Here is a 24,092-nt window from a genome sequence, read left to right on the forward strand (position 1 = left end):
AAAAACAAAATTAGGTTTTAGAAAAGATGAGAAGCTCATTTCAGTGTGTCATAATTATTATCCTGGCTGTTTTCTCAACTAAGGACCTAAAAAGGCTAACCTTGAACACAAGGTAACAAAAGTCAGGGCAATTGCAAATACTCATGTCTCTTGGGAAGTGTTGCTCTCCATGGTCCTGAAATGTCATTGTGCTGTTGATTCTCCAACTCCAGGACACTACTGTCTACCTTGATCCAAACTGAGGTTTTCCTTAATTTTTATACACTTAAAAGCTGGTGACTTATTTGAAGAGTAAGAGAAGTTTATCCTGTATGGACTCATGGAAAAATGTACCAGTGTCTGGTCTTCATTCAAAGGAAAAATCCTGTGATGTCACTTACATTCCAGTTAAAAGTTGCAATGACGATGCCAAAGCCACTCCTGTCTCCACCAGCCACATGAGGTGACTGCTGACGATGTCAGTGGCAAAGAGAGAGTTACCCATTTGGAATCCAAGAGAACAAATAAGGATCGAGGTTTGAAAGAACCAAAACAGACTTCTTGAAAATAGGAAATTGATGGTATTTCAATCACTACTCCTTAGGGCAGGGTTTGAAAGATCACAACTTGAAGGCTCATATGCAGGGGACTTACTGTAATTAAGGGAAATGCAAATCACAATGAACTATCACCTCATAACCACTAGGATGTCCACATTGTATGTATATACCACATTTTAAAAAATCTACTCATCTGTTGATGGAGATTTAGATTGCTTCTGCCTCCTGGCTATTACAAACAATGCTGCAAAGACTATGGATATGCAAATCTCTCTTTTGAGATCTTAGTTTTCATTCTTTTGGATATATACTCATGACTCAGACTGCTAGATCAAATGGTAATTCCATTTGTAATTTCTTGAGGAACTGCCATACTGTTTTCCATAGTGGCTGTACCATTTCACCTGCCACCAACAGCACATAAGGCTTCCAATTTCTCCACATCCTCACCAGTACCTACTTTCTGGTTTTCAGGGTGGACCCACTCCACCTTAGAGGTGTAGTTATGACTTGGACCCCACTCTGCCTACTCACCTCCAGGGCTAAGCAAAGGCATCCACCTCAGCATCCCTGTCTCCAGCAGTTAAATTATTTTGGTGGGCGATTACATGGCCCACATTCATTGTCTTTCAGAAGTCTCATGGGGCCATTCATAATTGAATTCCCAGCACCACACCAGGCTATTCTCAATTGTACATCTGTCAAGAGCCCGTTTTGTTACAGAACCAAACTTAGGTCTGCTCACCAGCATGCAGTAAAGCCAATCTACTGACACCAGGTTGTGAAGGGAAGTGCAGCATTTATTTCAGGGCACCAAGCAAGGAGTCCAGGGCAGCTAGTGCTCAAAACACCCGAACTCCCCACAAGTTTCAGCAACACAGTTTTAAATGCAAGGTGAGGGAGAGGCGTCCCAGGGTGTGTGATCAGCTCGTGCACAATTCTCTGATTGGTTGATGGTGAGGTAATGTTGCCAGAGCTGACCCAGGTGTTTGTTCACAAACCTCCAACCCCCTTACCTTTAGCAGGAGTTAACATAAATATTTAAGTTAAAGGTCCAGAGATAAGAAAGAAAGCTGAAAACAAACAAACAAACAAAAAAAACAGATGGAACCAGCTGGGACCCAGATGCCTGGAATCTGACCTCCAGCAGCCTCTGAGCCTCATTATATGCTGGTTTTACTACATTAGCATATTAAATGACACACACCTACCAGCGGCCAGGGCCAGAGGTTAAGGACCAAAAGGAGGATGAAAAGGGGGTGGCACCCCACTCCCTCGGAAAAAGCCCTGCCCCTTCCCTGGTAGAATAATGCATATGCCTCCCTGTCATTAGCTTCACTCCTCCTCCCTTTGTCTTTACTCTTTCAAATTGAATCACTCTCCCCAGGTGGGCGAGAAGTTGATCTGTGAACTTCGTTCCCGCTTCCCCATTCTTTGGCCAAGGAATAAAGTTTGTGCTGTGTCAGTCTCAGCTTCAGTTTCCTTATCCGCCTTGTGATGAAAATGGTGCCGCCATAAGCCATTACAGCTGCCCCCCACCCCACCCCCACCCCCACCCCAGTGAGCCCTGAGGGAACTCAGGATGGAAACAAACGGGTTGCCTGTTGCCACGCCCTCAGCCACTGCAGCCACCCCAAAGGTGCACCCGCAGGGGGCTCAGGATGGGAAAGAACAGGATACCAGCCCTAGATAGCTAAGTTTCATATCAAAGGAATGATCACAATGAGCCCGGACTCTAGCATATTCCTATATATAGAAAAGAGCTAAATTCATTAACTTGAGAGGTCTGGTTTCCTTTAATTAACCGTAATCTTTTGATGTTCCGACTGCCTGGTTTTTGTTGCAAAAACTCCTGTATATCCTGGCTCCTCCCTTGTCTCTTCGGAGCAGTCCCCAGAGCTAGCTGAGAGGCTGCCTCCAGGGCTTGAAGTCCTCAGTCCACCAAATAAAACATAATTCTCAACTTTTAGGTTGTGCATTTTTTTCCCAGTCAACAGCCTACTCTAACACAAATGGAAAAAGAACCCTCCCCCAATGAGGCAGAGAACTTTGGCCAGGCTGGGGCCCAAGCAGGGTCCAGAGAACTTAATTAGCTAACAGTAACAGGGCAGTGTCACAAGGGTTAACATCATTCATCCTCAGGCTCCAGTAGGTCTGGAGGCTAAGAGCTCATGGTCACCAAGTAGTTAATTTCTTCCACTTGGTGGGGCGGGTTTAGCATCTGAAAAACAACTCAGGAAATGTGCACCAGATACTATTATCTAGGTACTTCAGAGAAGAGCTAAAGCAGAGGATATGGGGGGCAGGTCTGTCCCAGGAAGGCCCCCAAAGGGTCCTGCTCCGTTACAGGTGTGGCCATTAGTTATGAGTCCCAAATACCATGAAGAGGTGGGTACTCAGGGAAAGACGCATTCCAGATGTGACTTAATGCAGGTTCAGGAAATATTTACTAAAAACCTGCTACACCTGAATACTGGACTGTGTCCACAAATGATGTCTGGAAACGTCTCATCCAATCCAACATTCCAGAGTTTTCTCCTCTCATCATCTTCTCTTTTCCCTGCACCCTCTCTCCTGAGTTACCCTCCACAGACAAGCCGGAATCTTAAACCAGAACACACAATAGGCATGCTCACTACCCAGAAGGCACCCAGGGCGGGTTTCTATGGCAGTACCCTGAACACTCACAGGCATCTTCCTTGAAATCACTTAGGAACACAAGGATATTCCAGGGAAATCTTAGTGAGGACTCTGCAACTTGGGGGAACTAAATCAACGTCTAAGTTCAATACAACCTCAAATTAACAGGACAACAGAATTTGTTATAGTCTAGAACTCAATGCAACGATTCTAAAGTTCATTTGAAAAAATACATTTAAAGGAACAGCCAGGAATTTCTGAGCACTTAGCACATTCAGGCTTTTTTAGTCTTTAATCATTTCAAGATAGAGCAAACAAAATATTGTTACTGGAGCACCCTGGACAGTGTAGAACTGAGTTAATATTTAGAGCTGGGCGTGCACACAGGTTTCTGTAGGATAACAATGGAATTTCAAAGCAGTGAGTAAGGTGAGGATTATCCAGATGTCAGATGACTATCTTTTTCATAATTAAAATTGGTATTCAGTGTGCATCAAGGATATAAATGCAAAACAATGCAACTGTAAAAATATTAAACGAATTAGTGACTTAAGAAAATTTTTAAACAGCAAAGCCAAAGAATGACAGAAACCTGGAGGCAATTAACAAAAAGACTGATACAACAAATATCATTTACAAAAACAACCTCCAATAGTTAGCTTACATATCACTGCAAATCCACTTGTAGGGATCTGTGCCAGGGAGACAACTAGGGATGAGCCCAGGTTTGAGTCCAAAGACAGTCACAGCAGCTACAACTGAGTTATATTGGCCACAGCAGGGATTTAGTTCAAGTATCAAGTGCTAAGGACATAAGTTTCTGGAGTTCCAAGTGCACATCATTTGGTAAAGTCACTCGGCGGCAGGTTAATCCGCGGATGGCTGATGGGCGGGATCAGGCGGGCCCAAGGGCAGGCAGAGCCACTCCCCCTCCCACCTTCCCATCCCACTGACACTCAGAGCATCTCTTAATTCGCCAGGTGCAGCTTAGAGTTGGCCGCATTTGGGCCAGGATGGAGGCGGCGCCGGAAGAGGCTGGGCAGCAGGGTTGAAAATGAAATTGAGGTGGGCTTGCACCCGGCACCTGCCCTGCTCGGGGTGAGGCACATCCCACAAAGCAGCCAGGCTAGTCCTCCCTCCAATCCCACCCCTGCTTGGTGACTGCTTTGGGGGCACAGGGTTGTGTCCTGGGAAGGGCTAACCCTTTTAGAAAGGAGCTTTGCACCTCTAACCCTGCAGAAATCGGCGCTCAGACGCTGTGGGGCTGGAGGAGAGGGACCCGAAGGCACAAAACTGTGGGTGCATCATGCACAGATCTTCCTAATTCCAGAAGAGGAAGGAAGGTAGGTGAGCTGTGTGGGCTGAGTCCGGAGGACCAAGACTGGAGATAGGTGGGTGGAGTAGCAGTTCAGAGGTAGGGGTGTGTGCGTGTGTGTGTGTGTGTGTGTGTGTGTGTGTGTTTGTTAGAGAAAGTCTAGGGGACACCCGGGCTCCTCACTGTGCTATGGGGATGCCTAGTAGGTAAGAAGAACCCAGTACACACCTGACTCGTACTAGCAAGCACTTTGACCATAGTGTCTCGTGAATCTGTGTGTGGAAAAGAAACATAATCAACAATTTTCTTAAATTCCCATGAGTATCTTCCCAGGTCCCCTGTCTTTTACTACAGGACACTTCTCTGACAATTTTAGGGGCAGTCCCTCTTGTTGGTGTGATTGGAAAACGTGTGTCGCTAGTAACCTGATGCTTTATTTGAAGTCATAGTTAAAAAAAAAGTTCCCAGGCAACTACACAGAGATGTTTAACAAAACCATGTTTTTTAAGGGCCTCTCCCCTTCAGGGTCATCGCCTTCAGGACAGCAGTGACCGGCAGGGCCAGGGTTCGAGCCCGAGGCAGAGTGCACAATCCAGCATCCGTGGAGCCTGCTAAGCCTGAGGTGGCTAGGGGTTCCCGAATGCCTGAAGTACCCAGAACCGACCCACCACGGAGCTTCGTTGACACAGTGAGATGTGGCACAGCAGTGAGCTTCCTAATGTTCCTAAAGATGCGTTGCTGGGTCAGTACAGTTCAGGTTTAGAGTTCTCTCCTGCTGAGAGAGAACTAATGCATCTTGTAAGAAAAGTCGGATTCTACGGCTGCCGGTGTGGGCAACTCTAAGCTGCACCTGGCGAATTAAGAGATGCTCTGAGTGTCAGTGGGATGGGAAGGTGGGAGGGGGAGTGGCTCTGCCTGCCCTTGGGCCCGCCTGATCCCGCCCATCAGCCATCCGCGGATTAACCTGCCGCCGAGTGACTTTACCAAATGATGTGCACTTGGAACTCCAGAAACTTATGTCCTTAGCACTTAATACTTGAACTAAATCCCTGCTGTGGCCAATATAACTCAGTTGTAGCTGCTGTGACTGTCTTTGGACTCAAACCTGGGCTCATCCCTAGTTGTCTCCCTGGCACAGATCCCTACAAGTGGATTTGCAGTGATATGTAAGCTAACTATTGGAGGTTGTTTTTGTAAATGATATTTGTTGTATCAGTCTTTTTGTTAATTGCCTCCAGGTTTCTGTCATTCTTTGGCTTTGCTGTTTAAAACAAACCGCTTCCCTTTCATGTGCATCTTCATAGATGCAAACAGACTTTCTTCCAACCTCCAGTGGATGGAAAGTCATCTACATCTCTTGGTCTCAGCCTTTGGTCCTCTTTGGGGAGTGATTTCAAAATGGACAATTTCAGGCAAGTGTTTGAACAGACTGAGTTGGATAGATTTTTTTAGTCTTGTTTAATACTTGCTATCCCTGCTGTGTCTATGCATTTCTGTCTCTCTTATCCCACATCTACTTTGCATGCTTTAGAGGGTCTTGCTTTGACCTCTGATGGGTCCCGGTGCTGGCCGGCAGTCACATGACCCCATCAGGTCCTGTTTCTTCTCCTCCCCCACCTGCTCAAGCCTCAACCCTTCCTCCTGCTCCTCCTCCGTCTTAATTTTCAGCCTTTAACATCAACTCCTATGTCACTGAGACAAATAAAGCATCAAAGCAGAACTTCAATGTTGTCTTCACCAAATCTCCACATCCTGGCCTTGGCCCCTCACCTGAGACCCTAGGGCACTGGCTCTGCTCCTACCTAAAGGAAAAATCTCCTGGGCCCCTTAGCCAATTCTCTATCCCCTGGCATCTCTCCTGCAATTCTCCTTTCTATCTCCCGAGTCCTAGATCATCCCCATCTGCCTACAACCAGCTGAGTTGACTCCCATCCAACAAGAATCCTCTCCTGCATCTGCTTTCCTCACAGTTACTTCCTTTCTCTTTGCTTCTCATCAAAGAAGTCTTGTCTCTACTCTGAACTCCAATCCTTAACGCCCTCGTCCCTTCACTCCCATCAGGTGCTCTCCCCATTGCTCCACTGAAATGGCTCTTATCAGGCTTCCCCAGTACACTCCACTTTGTCAAATCCCCAGGTCCGTCCTAGGTCCTCCTTGGTCTTGCCTATCACTTGTACTTGGAATAGCTGAGCCCTCTTTTCTCCTTGATTAACTCCTTCCATGTGGTGGTCAGGTCACCGCACACCCTTGGTTTTCCACCAACCTCACTGGCCACTGCTATAGCTTCCCTTGGCTGGGTTCTCCTCCTGTCCTGTCCATATGCCCAGGACCTAGTCCTTGGGCCTCTTCTCCTTGGTACAGGCACTCACACCCTTGGTCATCTTATCAGTATCACGGCTTTAAGTGCGACCTGGTATGTGGACAAGTTCCCTCTCCTGCACTAAACAAACATCCCCATGCATGTCTCATGCTCCTGATTTGCCCTCCCAGACAATTCCTAACTACTTCATCTGATGAAATCCCTTTCTTCCAGTTGTTTAGGCCAAAGTCTTTGGATTCACCCTCTCTTGACCTCAAACCCTTCACATAAACAACCAGGAAATACTGTTGTCCCTGACTTTCAAAAAATATCCAGTCTCTGATCATTTCTCATCCCCTCTATTACTACCCTCTGGGCCAAACCACCAGCATCCCTGGCTGGACCCCACAAATGGCCACCTAACTGGTCTTCTTGCTTCTGCCCTGGTCTCATCCTCAGTCTGTTCCCAGCACAGAACCAGTAACTTGGACTCACGTTCAACCCACAGCCTGTAAGAGTTCCCATTTTCTCAGAGTCACTTAAGATTAAGATTTCCTTAAGATGGCCTCCCTCCCACTACCTCTCCGAGTCCTCCTGCTTCTCCCTCCCTTGTTCATCTTGCTCTCCCTTCAATCTTTCTTCCTTAGGAGCTTGCTCTTTCCTCCACCTGAGGCTTGTGTAACCTTGTTAATTCACTGCCTCCGAGTCTTTGTTTCAGCGTCAACTTCGCACTGAGGCTCTGCTTTGTCCCCCATGAATTAATGCAACCAGCCCCTTTCATACCCCACCTTCCCAATAACTCCCAATTTTCCATACTTGGCTTTGTTCTACTTTTTTCATTTCCCTAGCAATTATCATATTCATGCCATATAAGTTAGTCATCAATTTATTTTCTGTCACTGGAATATGAGATTTTCAAGGAAGTTCCTTTGCTTTATGCTCCGATACATGGCATCATGGCACATGGCAGGCATATGATAATTTTTGGGTGACGGTCGAACATATGGATAACATTACTCTTTATTTTTATCTCCAAAAACTTGCAGGCTCAGCAACCTCGTCAAATCCAGCCTAGACTCAAGCAGCTGTGGGATGATAGCCACGTGGCTGGTGCTGGACCACCAACAGGAGCAGACGGAACACCTCAGCCTTCAGGTAAAAAGAGGGAAGAAGAAAGATTTGGTGAGGGGCAGAGGATGTTTAATATGTGACGGTACGCAACAGCGATAAAATTCTAGACAGACAGCCTCGGTGTTCCCATGATGTTTGGCAGGATGGGAAGAATGTACAGCTCTCAACTATCTCCTGCAGTGAATTATCTGGCTATCAATGCTTTATTCCGCTTATATTTTAAGGCGTATGGAAAAAGAAATAGAGGTCATTATTCATTAGCTAATTCAATGTAATTGCTTTTCAGATTTAGAAAATGCATTGGTATGACAACTATAAGTTAACTAGGAGTTCGGGGAACATGATTTTTCTTGGGTTCGTGAAACCAATACTGAAAGGTTGAGCAGTTCCTCAGATGTTTACCTACATTATATTATCCTCACAGGTGAATGGCTATCATTATACAGGTAAGCCCACAGGCTCAGATGTTGTCGTTTGCCAAGGATTTGGGTAATGCAGTGAAACCTTAGATCTGATTCTCCAACCACCTTTTTAAAACATTTTTAAAATTTTTATTGTGGTAAGAACAATAGAGTTCTACCCGCTTATTGTATTTTTTTTTTTATGGCTGTGTTGGGTCTTCATTTCTGTGCAAGGGCTTTCTCCAGTTGCGGCAAGTAGGGGCCACTCTTCATCGCGGTGCGCGGGCCTCTATCGCGGCCTCTCTTGTTGCGGAGCACAGGCTCCAGACACGCAGGCTCAGCAATTGTGGCTCATGGGCCCAGTCGCTCCGCAGCATGTGGGATCTTCCCAGACCAGGGCCCGAACCCCTGTCCTCTGCATTAGCAGGCAGATTCTCAACCACTGCGCCACCAGGGAAGCCCCTCTTATTGTATTTTTAAATGTACAGCACAGTATTAACTATAGGCACAATGTTGTACTACAGATCTCTAGAACTAACTTATCTTGCATAACTCTAATTTTACACCTGTTGAATAGCAAATCTCTATTTCCCCTGTCCCACTCCCTGAAAACCACCATTCTACTCTCCGCTTCTGAGTGTGACTATTTTCAATATATAAGTGGAATTATGCAGTATTTGTCCTTTTGTGACTGTCCTCAAGGTTCATTCATGTTGTTACATATTGCAAGATTTCTTTTTTTTTTAATTTATTTTTATTTATTTATTTTTGGCTGCGTTGGGTCTTCATTGCCGCACACAGGCTTTCTCTAGTTGTGGCGAGCGGGGGCTACTCTTCGTTGCGGTGCATGGGCTTCTCATTGCGGTGGCTTCTCTTGTTGCGGAGCACAGGCTCCAGGCGGGCGGGCTTCAGTAGTTGTGGCACGTGGGCTCAGTAGTTGTGGCTCGCGGGCTCTAGAGCACAGGCTCAGTAGTTGTGGTGCACGGGCTTAGTTGCTCCGCAGCATGTGGGATCTTCCCGGACCAGGGCTTGAACCTGTGTCCCCTGCATTGGCAGGCAGATTCTTAACCACTTCGCCACCAGGGAAGCCCATAGATTTCGTTTTTTAATGTTGAACAATATTCCAGTTGAAGCATCTTGTATTCTGAACCAAAACCAGATGAAACAAGACAAATATTAGAGCAGGGAGGAATGAGGTGCTAAGGCAAACACTGATGTGGACTGGGGACTTGTTGGGAAAAGCTTCCAAGACTCTTCTTTTCTGATGACCCATTGCTAAAATAATGTTGGGATCCTTTGATATCTTTTCTACCTCAAACAATCTTAACTCTTAATAGCTGGGGTGTAATATTGTCCTTTCTATATACATTTCCCTTTTTGTGTAAATTAACAAGTTTCATGCTTGTTTACATGTAGAGGAACTTCAACTGGCATCTGGATTGCAGGAATCCTCACTGAGGGAGAGGAGGGATGTTGGCAGGGATTATCGAGACTTCGTGGTGAATACTCGGCAGAAATTAGGCCATGTTAGAGAGTCAACAAAAGGTATGCTGGTCGTTAACAATACAATGTTATAGAGTTGTTTAACTATCTATGATGCTTTATACCGTCACCTTAAGTGGAGGTACCCTCTCACCTTCTCACATTTTTGTAATAACATTCACTTTTGCATAAACAAAGACTTAAGAGTCCTGGATGTACTCTTCATTTTCCTCTCTTCCTTTTATAGCCACTTAAGATAGAATGACCCAGTTCTTCGGTTGTGCTGAGATTTTTAAAAAACCCAGAAAACTAAACATTATTACATACAGTGGCTCCCCTCCCCCAATCCCCTGCTTTTGGCAAAGGTTTTCTTTTGTTATTTTTATTATCGTTAAATACCTTGATCCTTGAACTTCCTAAATGTGGGCTTGCATAAGGATTCACCTAAATTGATGTTAGGGATTCTGGATGCCAGGTGTATATAATTGCTTATGTTGTTTGTTGTCAATCTCCTGGTTGGATCTAACTTTGGTTCTTAATATTGTGGTGTCCAAATTGTTTGGGGTCTGATCAGCCACTCTGTTTCAGGATTAACACGTGGCTCCATTTTTCAGGCACGCTAGGTAGCCCAGTAATGCTATTTTCAAACCATGTCCAGCTGAAGTCTTGTTCTCACAGGAATTTATACAAGTACAATGTCATCTATACGCCAGACACAGAGGGTGGAAGAAAACGTGAAGCTTTACTCTCTGAACTTGAAAAGTTATTGGGACATCATCGTATATGTGATGGAAGCTCTTTATTATTACTCCACTCACTAGGGAAATGGTTAAGTAATATTCTACATTTTCCTGACATTGCTCTTTCTCTCCCATTTTTCACTCTATTAGAGCCAAACTCCCACTATTCCTGTGCAACAGTTTGTGGAGATATCCTGAACATCCCTTGCCCATAGGACCTGTAACAAACCCACATGCCATGTTTGATTATCATTGATATTCTCTAGTGTCTCATTTCACTGCTTAAACTGAATTTAATACAAAGGTAAAAAATATATCTTTTACCCTTTTTAATGGTACAATATGTCTCAAATGCTGATAATGAAGTTTTGAGTAAGTTTTTAAATTTCTTGTTCCCTCTAAAACTTTAGCAGAAAAAAACATTGGGAGAAGGACTTCCTATTTTATCCTATAAATTTCTACATCAAGGAACCAAATAATTTATAGGAGCTTGCTTACATAAAAAAAAGTTTTGACTTAAATATTTAATTCTGACTCTTTACTTTTGTCTTGTAAATCACATTTTCCACCTGCATGTGCCTTTTTCTGGGAAGGATTGCTCCTTCCACTGTGCTGTGTTGGACAGCACGCAATGGATTTGTCACACAATGGAGCTTAGTTTCCTTGGAAGAACTACGCGACCTTTTTTCTTTATCTCAGAAAAAGGAAGTGGTCAGCAAGTTGAAGAACCAGCCTGTGAAGATAACCTTTGAGCTCTCCAGAGAACTACAGACCACCTCGCCAGATTGCCTATGCTATTACAACATTCTCTTTAGAAGGTATGTTGGTAACATTGTTTGCTTGAGATTCAGTTGCGTTTTACTGTGTGTCAGTGATGCTGAACACAGCCATTTGCTTCTAGCATTTTGTATTCTTGACAAGTCCCACGTACTGAGAGGGTGAAGAATCTTTTGAGATGAAATGACACTGGAGCCTCAGCTAGGCATGTGCAAATTCCATGGATTTCCTCCATATTCTACTCCCTGCCCACCCCTACTTCCCATGGCTGCAACCTGTCTAGAAGGAATAGCAGACATCAACTTTGTACATCCATGCTTATTTCTTTCTAGAGCAAATATACTTGTTTTCTGTTCTAGATTCACTGTAATGAACAAATAGTCAAAATTAAAACTTGGAACACGTAGCCTGCAAAAGATATTTCAGTTCATTTCTAGGAATGAAGGACATACTGATGTCCTTTCCATGTTATACTGTTTTATATTATGAAAGAGAAAATTTGAGGTTAAATGAACCTCATTATGCACCTCAATAATGTAACTTACTTGTTATTAACAGTCATTATCAGATGTTTTGTGTTGTTAGTATAAACAAAATCACTGACAGATTTTTTTCCCCTCTAATGCATCCTTATGTGTGTTAACAAATGCTTAGTAATATTCACTGCACTTTCAACAAAACCTATTCTTCCAATTTCTAGAATGTTGGAGAAGATGGATTTGAACCAAGTTGGTCGCAACTATTACAATAAAAGTAAGAAGACTGAGTTCTACAAGAATAGGTATGTATGAAGTGTTGTATGAAGTGGAAAGTTTCACATTCTGCAGACATACTCATAGAAGCTTTTGAGACAGTTGCTCATTTGAAGTGGTGTATGATTTACAAGTGATCTTTTAAATACTATCCAATGACTGAACAACTAAGTTACAATTGAAGTTACAATTTAAAATGGAAACTTAAAATTTAAAATTTACTCTAAAAATCCTAGCATGATAAGCATAAACTTTAAGATTGTCAGTTGTTGTATAAACCTTAGAAAATCAAAATAATCATCTCAAACTTGGGTAATTTCTCTGAAAATATTGTCAATCATAACACTTGTGTCTATGTGTATGTATTACTCCTTGATATACGTGTATATAATTTACATATGTATATATCATATATAGCCTCACATATGAGTATATATAATAGTTTAAGCCCATAGATGATAATAAAAATGGTTTAACAAAGATGTATTACTTATAACTAGCACATCTGGTAAAAATCTCTGTTTGAAGGTCCTTCAAAAGACCAGTGATTATTAAAAGTAAGAGATTAGGGCTTCCCTGGTGGCGCAGTGGTTGAGAATCTGCCTGCTAATGCAGGGGACACGGGTTCGAGCCCTGGTCTGGGAAGATCCCACATGCCGCGGAGCAACTGGGCCCGTGAGCCACAGTTACTGAGTCTGCGCGTCTGGAGCCTGTGCTCCGCAACAAGAGAGGCCACGATAGTGAGAGGCCCGCGCACTGCGATGAAGAGTGGCCCCCGCTTGCCACAACTGGAGAAGGCCCTGGCACAGAAACGAAGACCCAAAAAAAAAAAAAAAAAAAAAAAAAAAAAAAAAAAAAAAATTAAAAAAAAAAAAATTAAAAAAAAAAAGTAAGAGATTAAAACTGACTCTAAAAGTATCAGTTTTAGACAGTGAGTTTAGGTTCCCTAATACCTGGCTTTACGTCCAGAGCTGGGATCTTGACACCCACATCTAACTTATTTGCAGATTGGAAATCTGGCCTGGCTATGTTACTTCCATTCTTCCATATGAAACTGGTCTTACGCTCTGTGCTGATGTGAGCCATAAACTGCTCCGAATGTAAACTGCTTATGATTTAATATCACACACTCGTGAAAAAGCCAGAGAAGAAGATGCAAAAGAGAAAATTCTTAAAAAATTAGTTGGGTCATCTGTTCTTACAAAGTAAGTCTGCTTTTTGGAAACCTATCCAATCACTTTGACTTTTTCTCATTAGAGATGTTCCTAGGGTTTTTGAATGATTAAATGTAGACATTCAGAAGTAGAAATAGCATGAAAATGGCAAGAATCATTGGATAATTTTTCTCATCTGGTTATACAGCATGGGAGAGGAACATATGTCAATTGTAAACTCTGCGGTTCTTGTGAGTCCTACTGCTAATTCAGTTGTTGGCTCTGAACGCTCACTTGCACTCAAGAGAGTATGCATCTTCCAAATTTCTCTTCTCCTTTCTCTTTGTCTAGCTATTTTTAAAAATTAGTACTTAATTATAATCTACTAGCAAATTTCCATTTGAAGGAAGTTTTAATTTTTAATCTCCCTCTACACCAGAAATCTTAAATTGATAAGAGGATGTTTTGGTTAAGTAACCTTAAATCCAATCTTTAAGAAGAGCAAAGTTGGAAGACTCGTACTTCCTAATTTCAAACCTTATTATGAAGCTACAGTAACCGAGACAGTGTGACGCTGGTATAAGTATAGACCTAAAAGTCAGTGAAATAGAATAGGGAATCCATGAAGTAACCCTCACTTTTATAGTCAGTTGACTTTAACAAGGGTATGGAGACAATTCAATCAGGGAAAGAATAGTCTTTTCAACAAGTATTGCTGGGATAGCTGGATATTCACCTGCCCCTTCATCACAGGATACACAAAATTAACTCAAATTTACTAAAAAATTAACTCAAAATAGACCTAACTAAAAGAGGTAAAAATATAAAATTCTTAGAAGAAAACTTAAGAGTAAATCTTGACTTTGAGTTAGGCAAAAACCTTATTAGATAAGACACCAAAAGCACAAGTAATGCCCAAAGAAACAAATAAATTGGACTTAACCAAATAAAATGTTTGTTCTTTAAGGTATACTGTCAAGAAAGTGAAAAGACAACTGGCAGAACAGGGGGAAATATTTGCAAATCACATGTAGTAAATAATTTGTATCTACATACATAAGGAATATTTACAACTCAATAAAAGAAACTCAACTTTAAAAAATGGGCAAAGGATCTGAATAGACATTTCTCCAAATAAAATATACAAATGGCCAATAATCACATGAGAAGATGCTCAACATCATTAGCCATCAGGGAAATGCAAATTAAAGCCAAAATGAAATGCCACTTCCTATCTACTAGGATTGCTAAAATTTAAAAAGGAAAATGTTAACAAGTGTTGGCAAGGATGTGGAAAAATTGAAACCAACCATTATACACTGCTGGTATAAGTATGGCCTCTTTGGGAAAGAGTCTGGCATTTCCTCAATGTGCTAAATATAGCATTACCATACGACCCAGCAATTCCACTCCAGGTTATATACCCAAGAGAAATAAAAACATATCCACCAAAATTGGTATATGAATGTCCACAACATCACTATTCATAATAGCTTGAGCATAAACAACCCAAATGTTCATCAACTGGTAAATGGATAAACACAAATGTGGTATATCTATACAATGATATATTATTTGTCAATAAAATGGAATGAAGTAGCAATACATACTACAGCATGAATGAACCCTGAAAATATTATGCTAAGTGAAAGAAGCCAGTCGGGGAAGATCACATATTATATGACTCAATTTATATGAAATGTGATGAGTAGGCAAATGCATAGGGACAGTAAGTAAACTAGTGGTGGTTTAAGGACTGGGGGAATTGGGTGGAAACAAGGAGTGACTGCTCACGGTTCAGGTGTTTCTTCTTTGGGTGATGAAAATATTCTAAAATCGCGTGATGGTTGCACAACTCAGTAAGTACACTAAAAACCACTGGACTGCACACTTAAATGGGTGAATTGCATGTTATGTGAATTAATCTTAACAAAGCTATATATTCTGCAATTACTTGTAGGATTTTAAACCACTTCTTTCTTACATGGTTCCATGCAATAACGTCAGGAATAATACCATATATTACGATTATTCCACAGGTATAACAACAGAACCTACAGGGTGGATGATATTACTTGGGAGAAGTCTCCCAGCTCTACATTTACAAGGTCGGATGGCAGTGAAACCTCCTTTGTAGACTATTACAGGGAGGTATGAAATTTTATTTCTTCAAACATATTTGTCTTAAAAATTTTCATATTATACAGTTAAGTATATTTCTCAAGTCTTATTTAGACACATATATATGTATTTGTATATATTCTCCTTTTGGGGTATTATAGCTTGGCTTATATCTATTATCCATGTATTTGAGTGTTTTGTGTATAGGGTAATGTCACATAATTAGAATGCCTCCAAGATGGCCCTCCCTGTCAGGCTTAGAAGTGGCTATGGTTGTTTTAAACATGTAGATGGATTGTTAGGTAGAAAATAAAACATGGTAAGACTTCAGAAATGAGAACTTTATGTAGGAGTTTCAGCCCTACAGAACTTGGTTCAAAAAGAAGAAAAAAATGACCAATTACAATCTGAGGTGATGTCTGTTACGTGCTAAATCTCATAATTCATGGATTCCTCTATTTATTTATTTATTTATTTTTGGCTGTGTTGGGTCTCCGTTGCTGTGCACGGGCCTTCTCTAGTTTCAGCGAGTAGGGGCTACTCTCATTGCGGTGCGCGGGCTTCTCATTGCAGTGGCTTAGTTGCTCCGCAGCATGTGGGATCTTCCTGGACCAGGGCTCGAACCCGTGTCCCCTGCATTGGCAGGCGGATTCTTAACCACTGTGCCACCAGGGAAGTCCCTCCTCTATTTTTAATTTGAGTGCTCACAAATAAACTCAGGCCAGTTGGTGAGGTTGGTTTTCTAGCTTTAGCAGATGAGAGAAAGGTAATTAAAGGAATGGCAGATATTTGTGGCAAATGGAAAGAACTTATAAATGGATGATTTTCTTTAAAAAGCTTGTATTATGTTGGGACTCAAAACATAGCTACTTGGAACAATTGCAGGTACATAGCCCTCTGACAACCCTTCAAGGGAGGGTTATTATGACATTATCCTCATTTGTGTTTCACACTTATTGCTTGTTCATTCAATCCCAAAAGCATTTAGTGAGTGCCTACTGTATATCTTGGGTATACATTAGTAAGACAATTTAGTTCTCAGCTCTCAAGGCACTTGCATTCTCATGGCAGACAGAGAGATGACAAACAAGATGAAAACTATTCTAATAGTTATAACGGATATGGAGATAATTAAAATTGGGTGGTATTATGGAGAATGTCTGGTGGCTATTAGTCTGCAAGGTCATGGAAAGCTTCTCTGCGAAGCTGATATGTAAATGGCAGCAAGGAGCAAGCTAGGTGCGGATGAGGGAGAAGAGGTAGTACAAAGGCACTATTTTCAGGGTGGGCATGGTGTACCCAGAGCCCAAACTAGGCTGGAGTGTTCTCTAGAGAAGTAAATTGGATTTTATTGTCAAGTCATATTATGTAGATATTTGTAAGATTTCTGTCTAATATACAGAGAATGGGCTGTATGGGGGTAAAAATGGGAGGCAGGGAAATCAGTGAGGAGGTTATTAAATCAGTTGACTTAAATGATGATGGTGGCCTGGAGCAGGGTGGGAGAAGTAGGTGAAAATGGAGAGGACATAGTGAAGGCTTGGTTGTAATAAGTGAGGGGATTGTTCTGGGATGAGATAGGCACAGATGGAATTGCAAACTGAAATATCAGTAAGTTAATTTTAAAAGGTTTATTTCTGGCTTGAATAAAGTCTAATGAGAGTCAGGGAGACTCAGTGATCTCATCTGTTACCATTTTGTGGCTCTACCATCTCAACAAGAGGACTCCAAGGTTGTCATGTTAGAAGAAAAGAGGTAGAAGCAGCATACTGGCTCTTAGGTCCCTTAGACTGAAAGTGATAGGCTGATGCACTACTTTCACTCATATTTCTTTGTTAAAATTCAGTCCTACAGCCTGAACCTAAGTGGACACTCTTTTCCTTCGTGTACAGATGTGGTGAGTTCATCATCTCTCTGCCAAAGGGTGTAAATAAAGTATGCTCTTTGGGCATGCCGATGAGTCTGAAGTCCCAGGGTGTAAAGCCTGGAGTTTTCATTTTGTGAATTATTAGCTCTTACCTAGTCCTTGGATTTTGATATGCAGTCACCTAGGCAGAATATATAGATGACCAAGAGAATGAAGTATTTCAGGAAAGAAGGATATGCGTCTCTGTAAAATGTTAAGATGAGGTTAAATGAGAGTGTATACATATGCCCAAATTCACCAAACTGTACACATTATGGGCAGATTTTTGTATATAAATTATACCTCAATAGAGCTGGGGGAAAAATACACAGTGAAGAGTATATTGAGTTTGATAGCATGGAGTTCACTGCCAAGAGCAAATTGTGTAATGGTGGGAATTGAAGTCCAGGTGGAAGGTACTGAAGGAAAGATTTAGCAACGTTTGCTGTAGAAGGGAAGAGAAATGTTATGTAGACGAAGGATTTTTTTAAGTTAGAGAATACTACAGTATGTGTTTATCCTGGTATAAATTGTCCAATAGAGAAGGAGAAATTGTTAGTACAGAAGGCAAGATAAATGAGGGGTAATGATAGGAACAAAATCCCTGAAGGAAAGAAGAGGTTAGAATCCATAGCTGTGGTAGAGATTATGGACCCTTTTCTGGAGCAGGACACATCCTCCATAGTAATCGGAGGGCAAGAAGAACATACATATGTGTAGAGAGAAGGCACACACTGGGCAGAATGTAAGTGTATTCCTGTCTGAATCTTCAGACATTCACTTCTCAGTGAAGTATGAAGCAAGATAATTGGCTGAGTTAGTTGATGGGCAGCGATGAGGGAGATGTATAGGAGGTTTGAGAAGAGATGAGAAAGTGTGAAATGTTGGTTTTTTCAATGGGTAGGAAGCATAACTAGGGAATCTGAACAGAACACCCCTTTCATATTGTGGCAGACTAACTCTAGAACCAGTCAGCAGGGTTTGATTGTTGGTTGCATGGGCAGAACAGACAGCTGGGTTTTACCAGGGTTCGAGACTTGCCAACGTAGCATGATCAAGGCATAGTGAAGGAATGAATGGCATTTGTGAGGATGTGATTGTGACAGGCTATGGAATGCAAGCTGGGGAAGTAAGGGAGGTGAGGCTGTGAGAGAGTTAAGCACCTCTCTCCTTCTCAATTTATGTGTGCTGATTCCTCCACCTAGGCTGATGTTTGCCTGTTCATCCTACAAATTTTATCTCAAAGATCTTTGACTAAGAAGAGCCGTTCTGGGTCCATCCATGTTGCTGCTAATGGCATTATTTCATTCTTTTTTATGGCTGAGTAATATTCGATTGTGTGTGTGTGTGTGTGTGTGTGTGTGTGTGTGTGTGTGTGTGTGTGCATACACCACATCTTCTTTATCCATTCATCTGTCGATGGACATATGGTATTACTTATATGTGCAATCTAAAATATGACACAAATGAACATATCTATGAAACAAACAGACTCACAGATACAGAGAATAGACTTGTGGTTTCCAAGTGGGAGGGAGTGGGGGAGGGAAAGATTGGGAGTTTGGGATTAGCAGGTGAAAACTATTATATATAGGATGGATCAACAACAAGGTCCTACTGCATAGCACAGGGAACTATATTCAATATCCTGTGATAAACCATAATGGAAAAGAATATGAAAAAGAATATACATATATATAACTGAGTCACTTTGCTACATAGCACAAATTAACATAATATTGTAAATCAACTATACTTCATAAAATTTTTTTAAAAAGAGCCATTCTGGATATCCCAACAGTACCCCTCCCTCCCGTGCATACACTGACCTGCAACATCAGGCCTCTGTGAGGTCACGCTGTTCTGTTATGTACTTGTATTTCATAACACTTATCCCAATTTGTAATTATATATTTGGGTGATTTTTATTAATCTCTCCCCTCCCCAATAGACTACGAGTTTCATAGGACTAGGAGAGCTATAATTCTGCTCTTTGCAATACATATCTCTTACACTTTACACCATGACTGGCACATAGTAGCTCATACACATAGGTTGTAATAGATAATTCATGCATGTTAGCATCACAGAGTAGTGGGATTCGTAATAATTTGAGAGAGTGTGTCACATTAAGGCAAACTACCTTCTTGGCATGTGTTGATAGAGTCTTACATGTAAACATAAGAAAATGGTTCCAGCAGATTTACTTGAGTGAAATGGATGCGCTGAAATATTTGAATGACTATGGTAGTCTCAGGATGCCCTGGTAGGAACTGAGTCTCATAAGAGATGACAACTTGGTCGTAGGGTTGTAATGAGATCTGGGAAAAACTGCTGAATTCATAGATGAGGCATTAGAAAGTAAGCGCAATCCTAGCTTTCAAATAATGGAAATAGGGACAACAGAACTGATTTGTTTTTTGGACCTAAAACAAATAGACTGCAGGTTTTTTCTTCAGCAAAGATGGGTTGATTTGGGATCAGTGGAGAATTGCAATTTGGGGTCTGCAACCCTGGTGAGCCATGTGCAAGTCCCACTTGACGAGGAAAGGAGAACCCTTTTATAGAAGAGAAAAGGAAGTTGGAAGGGCTTTAGTAAACAAAGAGTCCATGGCTTTTCATTGGCCAAGGTCTTGCCAGGGAAGAAGAGAAGTCTTTCTTCTTCCTGTTGGGCTCTGCTATCGTTGCAGGGTGTGAGAGCTCCCTCTCTGGTCTCCTGACTCTATTTAATTGAGGTTTGTTTATTTTTTACAAAAGCTATAAGAAATGGAAGTGTGATTTCCAAAGTTCTCTATAGGAGGAAGGGCAAGTCCAAAGGCTTTGATAAACTGGGTGATAGGAGTTGTGGATGAAGCTTAAAATGATGCCATGATTCTACATGCATGTATATACCTGCAAAAGTGCCCTCCTTAAAGAAGGGTCTAGGACAAGGAAATAGGGGGTGAACCTTAGCTGCCTTCAAATAACTACAGAGTGCTTGAAGGAAAAAAATATATAATCTGCAACAATAGCATGAGAATTAATAGTAGCCGCCCAGCTGGAAAAGAGCCATGAAACCTGGATTTGAAGTCTTCTTGCCCAAAGTTAGAACTCCTTTTGAAGCTCTCAGATGCTTAAATGACAGATGATACCAGAATTCATGTGGTTAACTTATTGATGAGGACCTTGCTAATAAGCAGCTTAGGAAGATCTACAAAGAATCTCCACTTTGTGTTGGGGAGTAAAGTCACTGTTGTACAAGAATTTGCTGCCTTAGGGATAGGAACTTCTGTATGTGATGCCTTAGAAGATGCCTTTCCCTACTGGAAGCAGAGACTAAGGGTTTAGGGGAAATAAAGCAGGAGGAATGTTGGGAATAGATCTGGAATTGCCACTCTAAAAAGTGGCCAGGTTTTTTTGTCCCCCATTAGTATAGGAATCCTCTTGAAAATTCTCAGTATGTTTTGGAAACTTTCAAGGCACTACTGTGGTGAGAAATACATAATCCAAGAGTCTCACCCATCTACATCTATAATAAAAAGGGTAGCACAATGATTCCATTATGTTTTGTGGGTGTTCTACTCTCCTTGGCCATCTATGTTTGTAAGTGATCCCTGGGACATCAAATTAAGAGAATATTAAGAGTGTTTTGGAGGCTCTCTTAAACTGGGGGAAACAATATCACCACACCTCTAGGCCTCCATTTGTGATCCGAAAATGCACTTTTGAACCTATTTATTTGATGTTACTAAGGTTTTGCTAATAGTCATGCCAGTGTTCGTTTTTCTGTTGAGCAGCAGTATGGTACAGTGGTCACTACCTTAAGTCAGCCACTTTTGATCACCAAGAGCAAATGGAAAAAGAGCCGACAGGACACACTCCGTCAACCTATAATGCTGGTTCCTGAGCTATGCCACCTGACAGGTACTGTGGATTTATACCATCTTCATAAAAGACAGCCCTTCTTTAAAGTCACCAATATTACTTTACAGGATTTTCACAAGACTCCACATGACCCAGACTTGTTCTCTCTGATTTTCTTCTTCTTCCGGATACAACAGTTATGTCTTCTCTAATAGAAATCTATTCTTGCTTGTTTGGTGTATTATCTTTCGGATTTTTTTTTAAAGGCTTAACGGATGACCTGCGTAAAGACTACGGAATGATGAGAGAGTTGTCCACCTATATGAGGATGGATCCAGGTAGAAGGCAGTGTAAATTGCTAACACTCATGGATGCTTTAAGAGAGTAAGTGCTTGGCATTCCCTGGCTGTCCAGTGGTTAGGACTCCATGCTTTCACTGCTGAGGGCCTGGGTTCCATCCCTGGTCAGGAAACTAAGATCCTGCAAGCTGCACGGAGTAAGTGCTACTTTTCTGTGTGTGTGAAGTGGAGACCTGTGTGGATCACTTGGCATCTCAGATTCTTCAATTAAAAAGTGACGATTGGGAAGAAAGTGATATTTGGGGAGTGGGGAGGTGCAACTCTATTTTTTTCTGTCATTGCAGTGTTAGAGGAGGCCAAGAGGGGGTAAGAATGAAATAGATTCTAAGTGCCTGCACAAGTGTGAGAACAAAGACAAGATTGTTTGAGTTTTACGGAGTTTACCTGTAGCATCTTGACACAAAGCACTTTAGATGAGAGGAATACTGACTTGTGTTTTGCAAATGGATAATTGCCTTTGTGTATTTTCTTGGGTTTGAGCATGTGGAAATATTTTTTCTTTCAGAAATAATACTGTACAAAAGGAGCTTCGAGACTGGAATTTGGAACTTGAGATGGAGTTTTTATCCTTTTCTGGAAGAACTTTGCAAGATGTAAGAATTCACCAAGGAAGAAGAACTGTAAGACAGCTGCAGGATTGTCATGTCAGAGTTGGGTCAAATTAGTAACAACCTAAAGAGGAACTAACTCGGTCATGTCAATAACCATGACTGGTGTTTTCAGACTACCTGTCATTTCCATATGAGAGGACAAGCCATCATTCAATAAGAATGCATGTAACATGCTTGGCATAGAGTAAACTCTGTATATCTTTATTAGTATTGTGTACATTCTCTCATGGTAAAATGATCTTCCAAATGTATCCTTAAGAGTCAAATACCTAAAATCATAATAACCCAGAATAACCCATGGTATTCTAGTGTGACTAACCTATATCTTAAGGAAAAATAGCTAACATTAGACCAGATGCGAAAGACTACAATATACATAGATTTCCTTGGATTGCCTTTTTAAGTCAGCGTTTAATTTCCACCCCCAGGATTCTCATCTCAATTGTTTGTGATTTCATAGATCCATGCACTTTGAATATCTGTCACATGCAATCTTATGTTACCTGTTCTTGCCCATCAGCATTTTGAATGAGCATCATAATGACAGTAGAAAGCAAGTGGTTTGTTGATTTCTTAATTTTAATGGATCTTTACCTAGAATATAATGTGTTGGAGCTTTTCAGGATCAACTGACAAATGAGAATTTCATGTTTAGATTTCATGTAAAACTCTGTCCAAGTTCTTACTCTGTATCTTGTGGGGAGGGGGAACAAGGGAGGGGTTTACTTTTTTTTGCAAAATTGTTTGAAAACATGTCAGATTTTATATTCATTAGTTATAATAAACTTATTTTTAAAGTACTTTAAAAAATCTTGTCATGACTGAAGTTTAAAATGGTAATGTTTCAATGGGAAATACCACAGATTTACAATGGAAAGGATCTTAGATGATGTTGGTTTTCTTTTTTTTTTTAATGAAGTTTTATACCATGTCTTGAATTCTCCTCCAGTTTGACAACCATAATGCAGATTGGTCAAGAAACACAAGGGAGGTACCTGTACTTAGAGCAATGTCACTGGATCATTGGCTAATACTCTATACTAAGGGAAATTATGGAACAGCCCTTACCTTTCAGCAGAATCTACAGAAATTCACACCCAAAATGGGCATAACTGTCAGAAATGCAAAACTGTAAGTAGAGCAGAAATTATCTACAATTTCAAAATCGGTTGCTGGCAATTTGAAAGTGGAAAAACTTCTTAAATTGTAGGAATCCGTCACGTTATCCAAACTCTGAAAGTGTGTAAGCAAAAAAGTAAAGTCTGCTCTAGCCCACACATATTAAATCAGGCTTTTGTGATCTATGAATTTCTGGTTATTGGGCCACATCTTGAAGACATGAGAATTAGCAACTTGATGTGAGTGGACGGGGGAGGAGGGAATAGTAAAAACTAGTTTCCAGTCTTGTTTCCAAAAACTGAACTTGTTTTTGTCTTAAAAACCTTCAAATGAAATACTTACCTTGGCAGTCTATCTTGCCTTGTTTTATGTCATGCTTCATTGGCTGTATAAAATGTGACATGTTTCACTGTTCATTACTTTTGAAATATAGATGAAATACTTATTTTCTAGGCTTGAAGCAGATGATACAGTCCATCCTTATATAAGCACCTTAGAAAAACATGCTTCACAAAAAGCACAGATGGTAAGTGTCTATTTGATGTGTGCCCCGTCCTTAGTGAGTTGCATTTGTATGTATTTTAGAATTTGGATGTTGCCATTGGTTTCCTAAACCAGCCAAAAAATATAAATTTACCCCTACAATGTAGCTGAATACAGACTTTGGGGTTTAAGCTACTACTTAATATCACCATGTTATGCTCATTCTTTTAGGCTTGAGGACTTAGAATTATTTTTTAAGTCTCAGATTAAAAAACACCATACAAATATTAAGTAATATGGATTATGGTAGGCACACATTCATCATTTCTCTCTCCAGCTGTAACCTGCAAAGTCTATGATCTGTTCTCTTCCAGTAAGTGTTCTTTCGTCTGGTATTTCTCATGGAATTTTTCCTTTCTC

At 41.1% G+C, this 24,092-nt stretch overlaps 1 protein-coding gene across 1 annotated transcript in view; it reads left to right on the plus strand.

Annotated features, from left to right (window-relative positions):
• The first annotated feature begins 2,919 nt into the window (after nucleotides 1–2,919).
• The window catches only part of PIWIL3 (piwi like RNA-mediated gene silencing 3), a 32,109-nt gene continuing 10,936 nt past the window's right edge, over nucleotides 2,920–24,092 (plus strand). The window contains 17 exon segments of the mRNA XM_036823417.1: nucleotides 2,920–2,927; nucleotides 4,160–4,277; nucleotides 4,419–4,522; nucleotides 5,020–5,200; nucleotides 7,840–7,948; nucleotides 9,742–9,870; nucleotides 10,422–10,640; nucleotides 10,763–10,767; nucleotides 11,247–11,365; nucleotides 12,025–12,105; nucleotides 13,084–13,281; nucleotides 15,270–15,381; nucleotides 21,034–21,160; nucleotides 21,367–21,484; nucleotides 21,965–22,103; nucleotides 23,020–23,201; nucleotides 23,643–23,715. Of these exon segments, the coding sequence (XP_036679312.1) occupies nucleotides 2,920–2,927; nucleotides 4,160–4,277; nucleotides 4,419–4,522; nucleotides 5,020–5,200; nucleotides 7,840–7,948; nucleotides 9,742–9,870; nucleotides 10,422–10,640; nucleotides 10,763–10,767; nucleotides 11,247–11,365; nucleotides 12,025–12,105; nucleotides 13,084–13,281; nucleotides 15,270–15,381; nucleotides 21,034–21,160; nucleotides 21,367–21,484; nucleotides 21,965–22,103; nucleotides 23,020–23,201; nucleotides 23,643–23,715 (2,022 nt within the window).

The sequence above is a fragment of the Balaenoptera musculus genome, chromosome 14, assembly GCF_009873245.2.
Source record: "Balaenoptera musculus isolate JJ_BM4_2016_0621 chromosome 14, mBalMus1.pri.v3, whole genome shotgun sequence".
Lineage (NCBI taxonomy): Eukaryota > Metazoa > Chordata > Mammalia > Artiodactyla > Balaenopteridae > Balaenoptera > Balaenoptera musculus.